Below are 12,905 nucleotides of genomic sequence, written 5' to 3'. Positions count from 1 at the left end.
GGCACAGAACTAGACTGACAAATTTGGGGAAACTTGTGAGAAGATTCTCTGGAGTGCCAGTCCACTTTTTTTAACATATCCTCAGCACCAGCTGGCAGTTCTTTTCATTCCCTAGCAACTGGCTTAATTTCAGTACTGTCTTGACAAAGATAGGGATGGATGTTTTTAATGAAAGCAAAGATCTCCTTTATGCTTCTAGATCTCACTCTCTCTAGAGAGGATGGAGACATTGTGGCACAGCCCATCCATTCATTGGGATTTTGTCCTGTTCTTGACCCTACTGTGATCTGGATGTCATAGAAAGTTCCATTATAGCTGTCTCCTTCAGCAAAGCAACATATAATTGACATGTTCTGGAGAAGCTACTGGCATCATTTTTAAAGAGAAAACAAGAAAGCTACCTGGCAATGGACAGCTGTGACTGAGATATTCTTTTGGATGGACTACTATTTCAGCGGGTTTTTTATTACTAGTTTTGAATTGGAATCAGTGTGTGAGAGAATGACTAATCTTGCAATTATTTCTATGGATATTTGAAGCCAAGAGCAGTAGCATATGCTGAAAGAAGTGCATAGCAGGAATGGTGTCTACTACAGTTTGGGTTGGCTTTTTTCAGAAGCAGAGAGGCTTGCATTAAGTTGTCTACCATCCAGTGTTGTACCTGCTTTCTGCTAAAGGGTTTCCCATATGGGATAGAAATTGGTGCATCTTTACTTGTTTTGAGCTATTCCCTTGCTTTTTGGAACTTGCAATTGGATAATCCTTTGACAATCTTGTCAGGTTTGAAAGAAAAACATGAAATAAAACTACAACCTTTCACCAGGAAACTTCCCCTTTCTGATTTGGAGAAAGAGTGTCTTTTCTCCCGAGCTGGTCAAAGCAGGTTCCGAGCCTGACCAAAACACTGGCTGGGAAATAAGGTGGTGCTGTTGGTTATGGTTTTAGATAAGATGTGGATCGTACTATTAACCTACCTTCCAGAGTACAAAGTTTATCTTATTGACTGGTGAGCTTATCCTTTAGACTTTGCTGGGACTTACGTGGCTAATGTAATTCACTGCATACAGTACCTCCTCCTGTTCTTTGATACTTGTTCAGTAAGTTGGGAAGTGGAGGTTGCTGAAGAGTACCGACTGTCTAAGAATTTACACCGAACTGAAATCTTATATAGAAGGGGGCGTCAATACTTGAATGTTGAGGTAACTGTTACTTATTTTGGTAAGATACTGGCATCTGTGTGACACTGGCACTTGTCCTAAGCAAGTTGCAGTCGCTTCAGTTCAATAAAAATGCCAGATTTTAGCTCTGATGGAGGATATTTATGGTACTGTGTTCTTGCTTGCTGTGCAATCTCTTTATGTCTAGCGGAGCTGCAGCGGTCTGTGGCAGTACTAGTTACTTACCAAATGGATGCTGTCATCAGGACACCGCAGCCGACTTAGGTTTCAGTTTTATACAAAGAGGGAAGATCTGTTGGTGACTGAAGTCTAGCTCAGGCGGTAGATTCATTAACATGCACTCGCTCTTTTGCAGATTCAGAATCTGAAAAATCATTAAGTGGGTTTGAAACAACAACAGCCTACTCGTTGGAGGACAGCATGGATTCAAAAGATACAATAACTTCAAGTGTGTCTGAAGAAAAGGTTTGTGGCAGTGGAGAGTTGCTGTCTAACGGAATCAAAAAACACAGGTAGGATGTTGCCTGTTCTTACAGTATTACAACATGTATTCATGGTGAGTAAGAGACTGCAGGAATCTCTGAAAAGCTAACTGAAAACTTTTTAAAACTTTGTTTTGGCTTGTCGATTGACACGTAGTTGATTGTGCTTATGGTTTTATAAAGAGTATTTTTCCAAGGCTAGTTTGTTCCTTTTCATCTTGCTTTTTGATGAGTGAATCTGAATAAGTAAAAGAAAGAAATAATATAATGTGCTGTGTAAAAATGGACACACTTGTTTTTTAATAGATCTTATTGAAATCTATGTGGATTTTAATTTCTTCATCTATATTTAATGACCTGTGCCTCCTCTTGCCTCTTTAATTTCCAGTCATTTGATCCTTCTATTGGTATCAGGAATGAATGAAAAATATTGCTAGCCTGGCATCAGAAACTCAAATGTGAACAAAGGGAGTCTTATTCTAAAAGTCTCATCCATGTTTTATGTGCTTATTTTGTGTTGTCAAATGATCCATTTTTGTTTGTTTCCTTGCTGATAAAGGAGGACAATAGGTCTGGAGTTAATGAGATGTAATAGACACCACTATTATCGAGTTTCAGTGAAGGGGCAATATAATGTTTGTGCTACAGATCAAGCCAGACTTCAGCGTGTTTCAAAAAGACTATTTTGGAAGTGTTTTTGCTGTGCAGAGTGATAATGATGATGGGGGGACACCAGATTTCTGTAAAAATAGGAAAATAATATTTAATTTTAGAGAAGTAAGCAAGACATGCTTTAATTACTTGGTATCTTAAATAGTTAAATGATAGTGATGTGGTAATGTCAGAGACCTGATGTTTCAAGGTTCAACCTCTGCATGTATCTCCAAAGACGAGAGCAAATGAGGGCTTGGGTGGAGTAACAGGGTGGTTTGGGAAGGTAACGTAAAACAGCTGACTAAGCATGTTGCTGTGCACTTGTGTGTTGTTAGCAAGGGTGGTATTTATGGCCTTGGCTAAGTGCCTTCCCTAATTAGAGCAGGAAGTTCAAGGGTAGGGGGGAAAGCACTAGGTGAAGGTGGACATCTGAACTGCACTCACTGCCTTGGAAACAATGAGGAGAAAGGAGGCAGTTTGTGATCAACATGAAAATTGGTGCATGTTGACATGCATTGTCTTGAAGAGCTTTAAAAGGAATTGATCTTCTGTTTACCATGAAAAAAGAAATAACTTGGCAAGTTTCCATAATGCTGCACCATGTTGTCAGAACCCTAGGGAGCAGGTGACTGGAAGAGCATTTAAGCCCTGCTGGTTTTATAAGGGGGAATGAAAAGTAATAAACAAGTACCTCTGCACCAGTTGTTTCTCCGAGTTGCATGTCAGAGAGTGTAGGATATTGGAGTAAAGCAAGCACCTAAATTGGCTGGCTAATAATTTACTGCCAAAGAAAAGCAGAAGCATCTGTTTTGCATATAGATAAGAATGTACGATCATATTCTATGTGACTAAATGGCTACAAGAGCACATTGTAGTTGGAGCTGTAATGTCAAGCTTTTTTACCTGGCACCTTGGTGACACACTGGGATTTATCTACAAATACATCGGTGCAACCTGTTTCTCCCCAGAGCTCAGCCAATTTAAATGTTACCTCCAGGAGAACCTTCTCAGGGGATGGGAGTTGTGTGGTGTTTCTAGGCTCTTGGTAGCAGTGATATTTGGCCTGGTCTGTTTGATGTCACTTCAGAACACTTACAGACCTGGAGCTGCTGGCTCCAGTTTGTGCCTCTTTTGGTTTCAGAGCGAGTTAGAGGGCGTGTGGTCAAATATACCTTGTCTGTGATGCCATCTGTGTCCTTTTTGGAGCAGAAACTTTAACTTCCTGATGCTGTGCGAAGTGAGGTGGTCAGGATGTTGTGACAGCACTTAATTCTATCCTTACATTTTTTGATTTGCCAAAGCTTTCTAGTTTAACTTCAGTTTGCGTTAGCCACGTGGAAGCAAGTCAGAACAGACCAGATTAATTTCTTTTGCGTAAAATCTTGGTATACCTTCCTGTGGTTCCTGAGGTGAAGAGAGGATCTGCAGCTGTGTTTGGTTGCATGTGAGAGTACCTAGCACTGTTTAGCAGTCAGTATAAAAGAAGACATTTTTTCATACTTTCATCTAGAAAGCCTGAGTTCTACTCCGCCTCTCTTATTTGAGTGGCAAGGGTTTTGCACAGGGAAGTGGAGGTCAAGGGTTTGGGGGGTGTTCTTGTTGTGGTGGTTTTGTTGTTGTTGGGTTGTTTTTTTTGGGGGGGAGGTGTTTTGGTTTCAGAGTTATAGGAATAAATCTGTTAGTTTCAAGGAATTAACAGTGTTGGGATGTACATGTATAGATAGGTGAAGCCAGTGTCACTTATAATGTTGTCTTGTTCTTGGTTGTTTTAACGTAGTTTGCATCCTACTGGGTGTTCATAGAGTCTTTGAAAGAATGTGGGTGATACGACTTCTTGTAGTTTAGGTTGATTTGTGGATGAACTTAATTTTTGAAAACTTCTTTGGAGAAAACTTGGGAGAGAGGAGAATAGTACATTAAATAATCTGGAAGCATTCAAACCACACTTTTCTTTTTAGAGGGACATTTTTAATCTAAGCCAAACTTAAAAAAAGAAAAAATGCACACAAAAACCCCAAACAAAACAAAAAAAAGCCCAACCAGAAACCAAAAAAAACCCCACAAACCCTTGCACAAAAATGTTTTGCGATACCTGCCAACTTTTAACATCCATTTGTCATTGCTGTTTTCCTCTTATTGCTGAGGTTTTTGCAGTCAGCTTTCCCTTTGTCCTCCCCCCCACCTTTGCCTTTCAGAATGCGAATGTCTTTGTGTCAGCTTTCTGGGAGCCAGGAGGTTATTTAGTCAGGTTTACATGACGAGGAACCTAAACATGGCTTTTTCACACCGTATGTCTCCTACAGGAGATCCCTACAAGATTCCTGTTGTAGCTGATCTACTATAGATGGTGCTTTGGACAAGCGTTTTGTTTAAGTGGATGATCTTAAATGCATCTTATCTGTTCTGCTGCACAGAAATTCCTGCAGATGTTTTTGTCACTTAGGGCTAAAATTAACTTCCTGAGTTGTTTCTAAAATTGACATCTGGAAAGAAGTTTTTGCATTCACAAGCGTTTCCCTTAATCACAGGGAGTGTGTCAAGGTTAGTAGGCCTCAAGTCTTGGCTGCCTGTCATTTTTCCACACGTCCTTACTTGTCCCTGGGATCTTTCTTGGAGGCTTAAAACTGCTTTGTTTCTTCAGCATATGGAGAAGAGAACTGACTCCCATATTAGGTTTGGCTGATACATATAAGAAATACAGATGAAAGGCTGAAACTGAACACCAGCTTTCAAGTAATTAAACAAATTGAATGGAAGGATAGGTTAAATTTAATGAAAATTTAAGTTTTAATGCGTAAGGAATGCGATCTCTCTATATACTTCAGTAAACAAGACATGTGAGCATGTTTTACGTGCAGAAGGGCTTACTTAAAAGAAAATGTACCCACTTGGCTAACTGCCTTCATTAAAGAGTACACAGAAAAAATAAATAAATACTACAAATGAATATAAGACTGAATACTTGGTGGACACTGTCCTCTCCTGGACATTTGTATCAAAGCAGCCACAGAAGTGTTTTTATACTTACTATTATCCAGGATCATCTGCTTCATGAAATATTTTTTTGTATCAGTGGAAAATCAGAATAGGGACTGAGTGATATCATGTTGGTCAAATAAAATAAATCCTCCTACCCACCCATCTGCTGCACGGGAGCTGAGCAAGCAAGTCAGTGTTAGGCTCTTAGCTACTTGCTAACAAAACATAGTTTGGTACCTTGAAGAGTTTGGGCATATGATTAGGTTTTTGGTTGGATGGGATTTGCTGGATTTTAAGGAGAATTTTTTGGTTTTGTTCTTTCTGAAAACTGAAGCATCAGCCCTGGTAAAAGTGTTTTAGTAGCAGATGAGTATCGGAGGTAACAGAGAGAGTAGGCTTACTGAAACTGACAACTTAGCCTGAATAGATTTGTTTTTTTTTAAATCTTATTTTTTCTCTTGGCAATGTTTCTGTTTATCAGAAAAGTGGGATGGAGGAGGCAGCTGTTCGCACTCTCTAAAAAAGATACTGCTTTTAGCTACTTCGAGGGCAGACAAGACCTTCTTGGTTAGGAGTGCAACATGATCATTTAGAGTTAACCAGACTTTGAAACTCAGTTCTTGCAGTTTGAGTGAGCTGTAGGTAATTCTTGTCTATTGAGAATTTTCCTCGTTGGCAGTAGTTTCATGACCCAAACACAAATTTTAGTGTTGTTGTGGACAAAGGGATCTATATTTATGCCTTTCTATAGGTGAATTGGATTAATAGTTGTCCTGATCAGTAGCAGTAAGAAAACTGAACAAAATCTGTGCCTGCTTTCTTATAAAGCTGAGGAAGTACAAGCTGCGTTTCAGAGCCTAAGTGTTGGTCTTGAAAGTAAGTTTTGCTTCAGGGTATGTCAGGCCCCTGTAGAACAGACTGCTGTGTTTTCTGTTCTTTAATAATGATGCTTTTTCTGTTGTTCCTAGGGGCTGATTTTAATACAGGCAATAAATGTCATGGCCCTTCATTGTCAGTATACAGGTGACTAGCAAAAAAACTCCACTGTTTGACCCTAAAATCTGTTCAGACATCATGAATGTACCTACTCTGAAAGAACTTTTTCTTTGAAAGGCACAAATAAATGTCTTTAACGGTGCCACTGTAAAAAGCACTGTTCTGATAACTGATGTAGAAATTCTCTTCCATTATTATACAAAGTGAAGTGAATGGTTCTGATTTTAGAGAAATTCAGGTTTCTGTGCAGGTAGAACAGTTTAAGTGCTTGAGAGTAGCATTGTTCCAGGTTGGTTTTGAGTTTAAAAATGGGAAAACTGTCACTTTCAAAAAAGAGTATTTGGGTTTCTTAGTCATGGTTAGTAATGGAAAACTTTTCTTACTTCTGCTTTTTCTTCTGTTCCTTTCTGCAGAACAAGCTTGCCATCTCCAATGTTTTCCAGAAATGACTTCAGTATCTGGAGTATCCTAAGAAAATGCATTGGAATGGTGGGTAATCAGAAAGCTACGATAAAAGATGTGAACTGATTGTTTCATTTGAGGCCCAAATGCAAACTTGTTGGGGAGAGGGATTTTTTTTTTTTTTTATTTGCTGCTTATGCTTTATTTGCTTTCACAATTAGAGAAGGTAAGACTTGGTCAGAGCAATATTCCTTCAGTAAAAGCATTTTCTCTTGATTATAACCCTTGAAGTACTTTGTGATAGCAAAGTCAAAAATGTGACTGAAAAAACAAAACCAAAAAACAAACTACTTTAATTTTGCTTTTCTCCCTTCCCCTTGGTATCTCAGTCTTCTCCCCCTGCCATGGTGTTACTGTCCAGGCGGTGGCCAGAGCAGAAGTTAGCTGGTTGGCACGTAATTTGCTTCCAGCTAAAGGCAAATTGGGAGGAGTTCTCTCCATTAGATCCTACAGTAGGCTGAAAGTACTTACAGCTGGTAAACCTCTGTCAGCCTGTTACAGTAGCCTACAGAAGGAGATGTGTGTGTTCCCTCCTCCTCCCCTCACTGTAGTTAGAAACAGCACCAGGCAATGAGATGTGGAAACGCTGGGGAATCCCCCGATCAGCAGCTCCAAGTCTGTGAGTTGTTGTGAAGCATCTGAGACTTCTCACAGTGGCTTTAGCGAAAAGGTATTATAACCTTAAAATACAGAGGGCAGATTGAAAGCCTGCCTTGCATAAGGTGTGTGCAGGAAAAAAAAATCCATAAAGGTGTTAATTCTACTTTGCTGAAATTGCTGCATGGAAGTTGTGGTTTGCAGGGGGCAGGGAGAGACTTGGAGTGGATCGTACTGAGGTGTCTGCCAAAGCTGTTAGAGCCAGATGCTTCTATTATAGTTAAGAACAGTGCTGTTTGCCACACACATTGACAGTGGTCATACTATATGCTTTTAATTTGCTACTGCAAGCATTTTAAGGCATTGCTATGTTATGCATTCAGAAGGCATGCTTTTTAAAAACCAGAAAGAGAATAAACAGCATCAAAACTGTAGGACTTCTCTTAAATTTTTATTCCCGTTATAAAAATTCCTTTTTCCTTCACAATACAGAATCCCTGTTTTTACTCCTGTGCTGCCATGTTTCCGTGACCTTTCTCATCCTCCTCCCTCTGCCTGCCCACCTGCCTCTGAAAAAGATAATATGTTTAAGTAATTAGGTGGCCTATATCTATTTTAAGAGTAATAAATAACTTAGTCTTTTAAAAGGGTCCTTAGTACTTCATTCCATTGTTTCATTTCAACTTCTTAATGCATTTGTTGATAGGAAGTTTGTTTGTTTGATGTTTGGTTTTCTTTTTATTTTAAAAGTAGCCTTAATGTCAACACAGATAGGCTTATCAAGCTCATAAGGGATCTGTAGGATTTTTTCCTTTCAGCATTAGCAGAGCCAGGTCAAGCACATTGCATTAGCCCTTAAGAGCATCATTTATTTTTGTAATAAGCCAATTACACTTGGGTTACTGCAGGTCGGTGTATCTAGTCATTTGGTTTCTAACACAAGTTTCATTTGTGCATCAGGAGTTGTCGAAGATCACAATGCCAGTTATATTCAACGAGCCACTGAGCTTCCTCCAGCGACTGACGGAGTACATGGAACACACATACCTCATCCACAAAGCCAGCTCGCTTTCCAGCACAACTGAGAGAATGCAGGTACTTGGGCGTGGTCATTTGTGGTAGCTCTTGATGAATGCATTGGGATTTCTTTCTTCATAGTCTCATTACAGGAGCAACTCCTGAAACTTGCTGTATGTTGGATTCTCTTATTCATGAACCAGTTTTGCTTATCCAGGAAAACGTTTTGCTTTTCCTAAGGCTTGCTTTCTTAGCCTTTTGATGAAAAGTGTTCATTCCCCTGCCTTGCAAACAGAACTTTGCTGAGCTATTTCAGAAGAACCATCCTGTAATACCATGATACTTGGTATTGATACTGTTGATACTCGATAAAGACTACAATTCAGGAGATTAACTGTGTGCTCTTACTCCTTTGAATAGTGTGTTGCTGCCTTTGCTGTGTCTGCTGTAGCCTCGCAGTGGGAACGTACAGGGAAGCCGTTCAACCCGTTACTCGGAGAGACATATGAATTGATCAGGTAATGAACAGAAGATGCACTGAAGAGTTCTGTGAAACATAGGTTTCTTTAGACTTGTCGGGTGGCTTGCAGACTGCTCTTTGGCTTGTAAGATTCCATCCTTTCAACTAGCAGCTGCTGGAGGTGCTTGCAATGTGTGTTGGGGTTCAGCAATGCACCTTCCAGTGAAGGGAAACCACTGAACTTTTCAACTCAGAGCAGGCAAATTAAATTTTCCGGGTTTAAAAGCAAGTTTCATTTACAAAAATGACTTTTTTTTCAAAGCCTTCTGAATGAAAAGATGCATGGTACATAAGGGAGATGCTAGAATTGTAATATACATTATATGAGTGTCCAGAATACAAATAGGCAATGGTAGTCACATAGTGTGCAGCTACACTGAAGGCAGATTTTTCTCTCAGGTGAGGTTTTGGGCTATGTTTATGTGAAAGTTTAAGAAAGGGGTCACGATTGAAAGGAAACATACTGGCTGATCAGATTTGGTAGTTCTTACCTTTTTACATCATATCCTCAGTTCTGTGTATCAATTGATCTGTCTTTTGTGTTATGCTAGGGTTTTAACTCTTTCACTGAGCACAACTATCTGTTTCAACCTGGGGAAAAGAACTGCAACTTCATTACACTTGATATGTAGATACATACTTTTTGGTTATCTTTATTTTGCAGAGATGATCTTGGATTTAGACTTCTCTCAGAGCAAGTTAGCCATCATCCACCAATCAGTGCTTTCTATGCTGAAGGCTTAAATAATGATTTTGTGTTTCATGGATCAATTTATCCTAAACTCAAATTCTGGGGCAAGAGCGTGGAAGCGGAACCAAAAGGCACAATGACTTTGGAGCTTCTTGAGTAAGTTGATAAGTGATAATTGCGTAGGCGCGGTGGCCACATCCACGATGATTAGTGTGCATCAGCATCTCATGGCTTAGCCATGGCCATGTCTAAGACCCACTTCCTAGTGTCTGATGGCAGATCACTTTGTGGGAGGAGGATATGAAGAGACAAAAGGAACTGCCATTATTTCTTCAAGTATACTGCATACTAATACTAGCAGTAGCTGCAGCTTGTGTCTGTATGTTCTGCAGATGCCTGGACATCAGTCTTACTACAGCTGGCACACCTGAGTCCTGTCAGCTTTCCTCATGTCATTCAGTGCTAACAGTGACTGAACTGTTGTGGCTGTTTTAAGGAATTGATATAATCAGTAGCAATAGGTTAATAAACTTCTTGGGTCTCCTGACTTATTGCCACATTCATTTCAAGACTTGGTGCCACTTGTATGTGGTGGCTTGTTGCAGGAGTGACATCCAGTACAAAGATTCTGTATTTTAATTTTTGTTCTCCTCCCTTAGACACAATGAAGCCTACACGTGGACAAATCCTACATGCTGTGTGCATAACATTATCGTGGGCAAACTTTGGATTGAGCAGTATGGAAATGTGGAAATAACTAATCATAAGTAAGTTAAGAGTGTGAATGCTTTCACTTGCTGCAGTTTTGAAGAGGAAAAGCACTTGGAAGTAATAATGCCCTCTTTTTGCACCTTTAGAACTGGTGAGAAATGTGTACTAAGCTTCAAGCCCTGCGGCCTCTTTGGGAAGGAGTTGCACAAAGTTGAAGGCTACATTCAGGACAAAAGGTAACAGCTTCATTCCTAATAGGAAACAAACCACTGTCCTCTGTTTGTGATGGGAGCTGTAGAACTGAATGCCTTTAACGTGGTCTGTCAAGGGCATGAACCTGCAAACAGCAAGGTTATGAACTGTGCAACATCAGTAACGGAGCTTTTAGACTTGCTCTTAAAAATTCTTCTTTCAAATATTCTTGTCTGAAATGATGAAATAAATCTCTTTAAGCTCCTTTGAAACTCAGTCCTTTTTTTTGACAGCAAAAAGAAGCTTTGTGCACTCTATGGGAAATGGACTGAGTGTTTGTACAGTGTTGACCCGGCTACATTTGAAGCTTACAAAAAAAATGACAAGAAAAATGCAGAAGAGAAGAAAAGCGGTAAACAGGTATTAGTCACATAAAGAGGTGGCATTGCAAAAGCATGATAAGACAACTAAATATTTTAGCAGCATTTAAGAGCATTAAGATTTCTTTTCACTTATTCTCTCTTCCCTAGTAGGATGCAAAACAGATTGGGTGAGTACCAGCATTAAGGGATAAAATGTTTGCTCTCACAAAGATTTGTATTCAGACTTCCCAAAACTTGGAGTGATCTAAATATTGGCTGATTCATTTCCTGCCTCTTCCTCCCAAGTCACATGGAGGAAATAGCGTGTCCTTTAGTTGGACCATGGTTCTGATCACGTCTGATAACATTTATATTCTAATAGGAGGCTTTGGACACGTAGAGCCAGGATAGACTAGTTTCTCTTCTTAATAGAAGATGGTATTTTCCTACTTTTACAAGGAGTTTTTGTATTGCTTTCTGTTGAATTTTCACAACCACAGAACTGCTTGCTTTTTTTTCCTCTATAATTGTTTGGGGGTTTTTTTGGGGGGATAAAAAATAATTCTTAATTCTTCCAGATTTGTGGCTAGCAGAATGTTTTTGTTTAAGGTGAATGGTGATGATGACAACATACAGCTTGATTAAGAACAACCACACACATGGTAGCTTAAAACAGGGGTTGTTCTCCATTAGTGACTGAAGACAGATATTTTTATTGGTTTGGTTTCTTAAGTTTTTTTTATACTTAAGAAAAAAGAAGCGGATAACTCTGAAAACTGCTGTTCCTGTGCAGGTTCAGATTGTTGCTGTATCTGAGATTGCTCCAGTGCTTGTCATCAGGAGAGTGCTAAAGCACTGGGGATTACTGCTGCTCGTTGAGTCTGACCCTGTGAGCTCTAGGGAGAAGGAGCAAAGAAAAACACACCCTGTGCCTTTGTTCAGCTGCTGCTTTGCCTATTCCAACAATGCTTAAGATGACCCTTGCTTTTCTCCTCAAAAATGAAGTTTGCTATTGCACAAAGCGCAAGCTGCAATGTTGCTCTGACTCTAGAAAAAGCAGGGGTTTTCTAGTCATTTAGCAGAACTGTTTCTGTGTAGAAAACTGCAAGCTTTAATGTGCACTGTGAATCGGGTAGTCTTGGTTGAGTGTGTATTCCCACTGCCCCCTTGTGTTTGAGGAGCTGACACGGCTTATGGTTTTTGAGCATCGAGATGAGCCAAGTCTCATGCATAATGTCTGGAGGTGGTTTGCCCCCTTCATGATAGTGAAGGATTCACTCAAGCATGAAAGTACATAGCCTGTCAAACTTCTCCTAATGAGAATTTTCAGATTTATTTAGTTACTTTACAGCTGTTCTTCATTCTGCATTGCTACTAATAAAGAATCACTTCTTCCCCCACCTTGAGGGGGGACCTGCTCGGATGAGAGTCATTCTGCAAATTGCCCCAGATTTTCGCCCTAATCCCTTTGATTTTTATAGAGATAAAACGGAAGGAAAAATAATTTTGCAGGGAGCTAGACAAACCTTCATATATGCAAAGGTCGTGTTTTACCAACATCAGAAGAGTTACAGCAGACCTGGGGTTAGGTCGGGATGATTCTGCTCTGAGTGAACTAGAGTCTTTTTCAATCAAGGTGAAGCATTTTGTGCAGAATTTTTCCGTGCAAATATATGGAAGAGCATAATACAGGGCACTTGCAACTGCTTGGTTTACAGACACCAGAGGTCTTGCTTTAGCAAAGTCTGTCACTGCCCTCCTAGCAATATACTGAGAGGCTGAGTAGCATGGAACATAAAATGCAAATCTTTGTGGCAAGAGCACACAAAAATCCACTTTTTACCTACTTCTTTCTCATGACACTTTTAAGATTATGTATCTAAGAAGGCACAAATTGCAGTGTGTGTTGTAGCCTTCCTACAAAACTTGGTTTGGAGTTTGACAGTTTGGTATTGAGATGTCTTTGTTTGGATGTAAGGATATCTTTCTGATCTCTTCTGCTTCAACTTCCCAATTTTCATGGAAAGTATGATGTTCTATCAAAATGAAAGATTGATCAGTGTC

At 39.7% G+C, this 12,905-nt stretch overlaps 1 protein-coding gene across 5 annotated transcripts in view; it reads left to right on the top strand.

The window, feature by feature from the left end:
- Positions 1 to 12,905, top strand: part of OSBPL1A (oxysterol binding protein like 1A) — a 79,653-nt gene that overhangs the window by 56,910 nt on the left and 9,838 nt on the right. For all 5 annotated transcript variants that reach the window (XM_014936920.1, XM_014936921.1, XM_014936924.1 and 2 more), the window contains 8 exons: positions 1,534 to 1,690; positions 6,703 to 6,778; positions 8,309 to 8,443; positions 8,786 to 8,883; positions 9,550 to 9,732; positions 10,236 to 10,343; positions 10,434 to 10,523; positions 10,773 to 10,899. In XM_014936920.1, the coding sequence (XP_014792406.1) occupies positions 1,534 to 1,690; positions 6,703 to 6,778; positions 8,309 to 8,443; positions 8,786 to 8,883; positions 9,550 to 9,732; positions 10,236 to 10,343; positions 10,434 to 10,523; positions 10,773 to 10,899 (974 nt within the window). The remainder of the gene's footprint in view (positions 1 to 1,533; positions 1,691 to 6,702; positions 6,779 to 8,308; positions 8,444 to 8,785; positions 8,884 to 9,549; positions 9,733 to 10,235; positions 10,344 to 10,433; positions 10,524 to 10,772; positions 10,900 to 12,905) is intronic.

The sequence above is a fragment of the Calidris pugnax genome, unplaced genomic scaffold (assembly GCF_001431845.1).
Source record: "Calidris pugnax isolate Ruff unplaced genomic scaffold, ASM143184v1 scaffold51, whole genome shotgun sequence".
Lineage (NCBI taxonomy): Eukaryota > Metazoa > Chordata > Aves > Charadriiformes > Scolopacidae > Calidris > Calidris pugnax.
The sequence above is the reverse complement of the archived record's forward strand: the minus strand, read 5'-3'. Positions and strand labels throughout refer to the sequence as shown.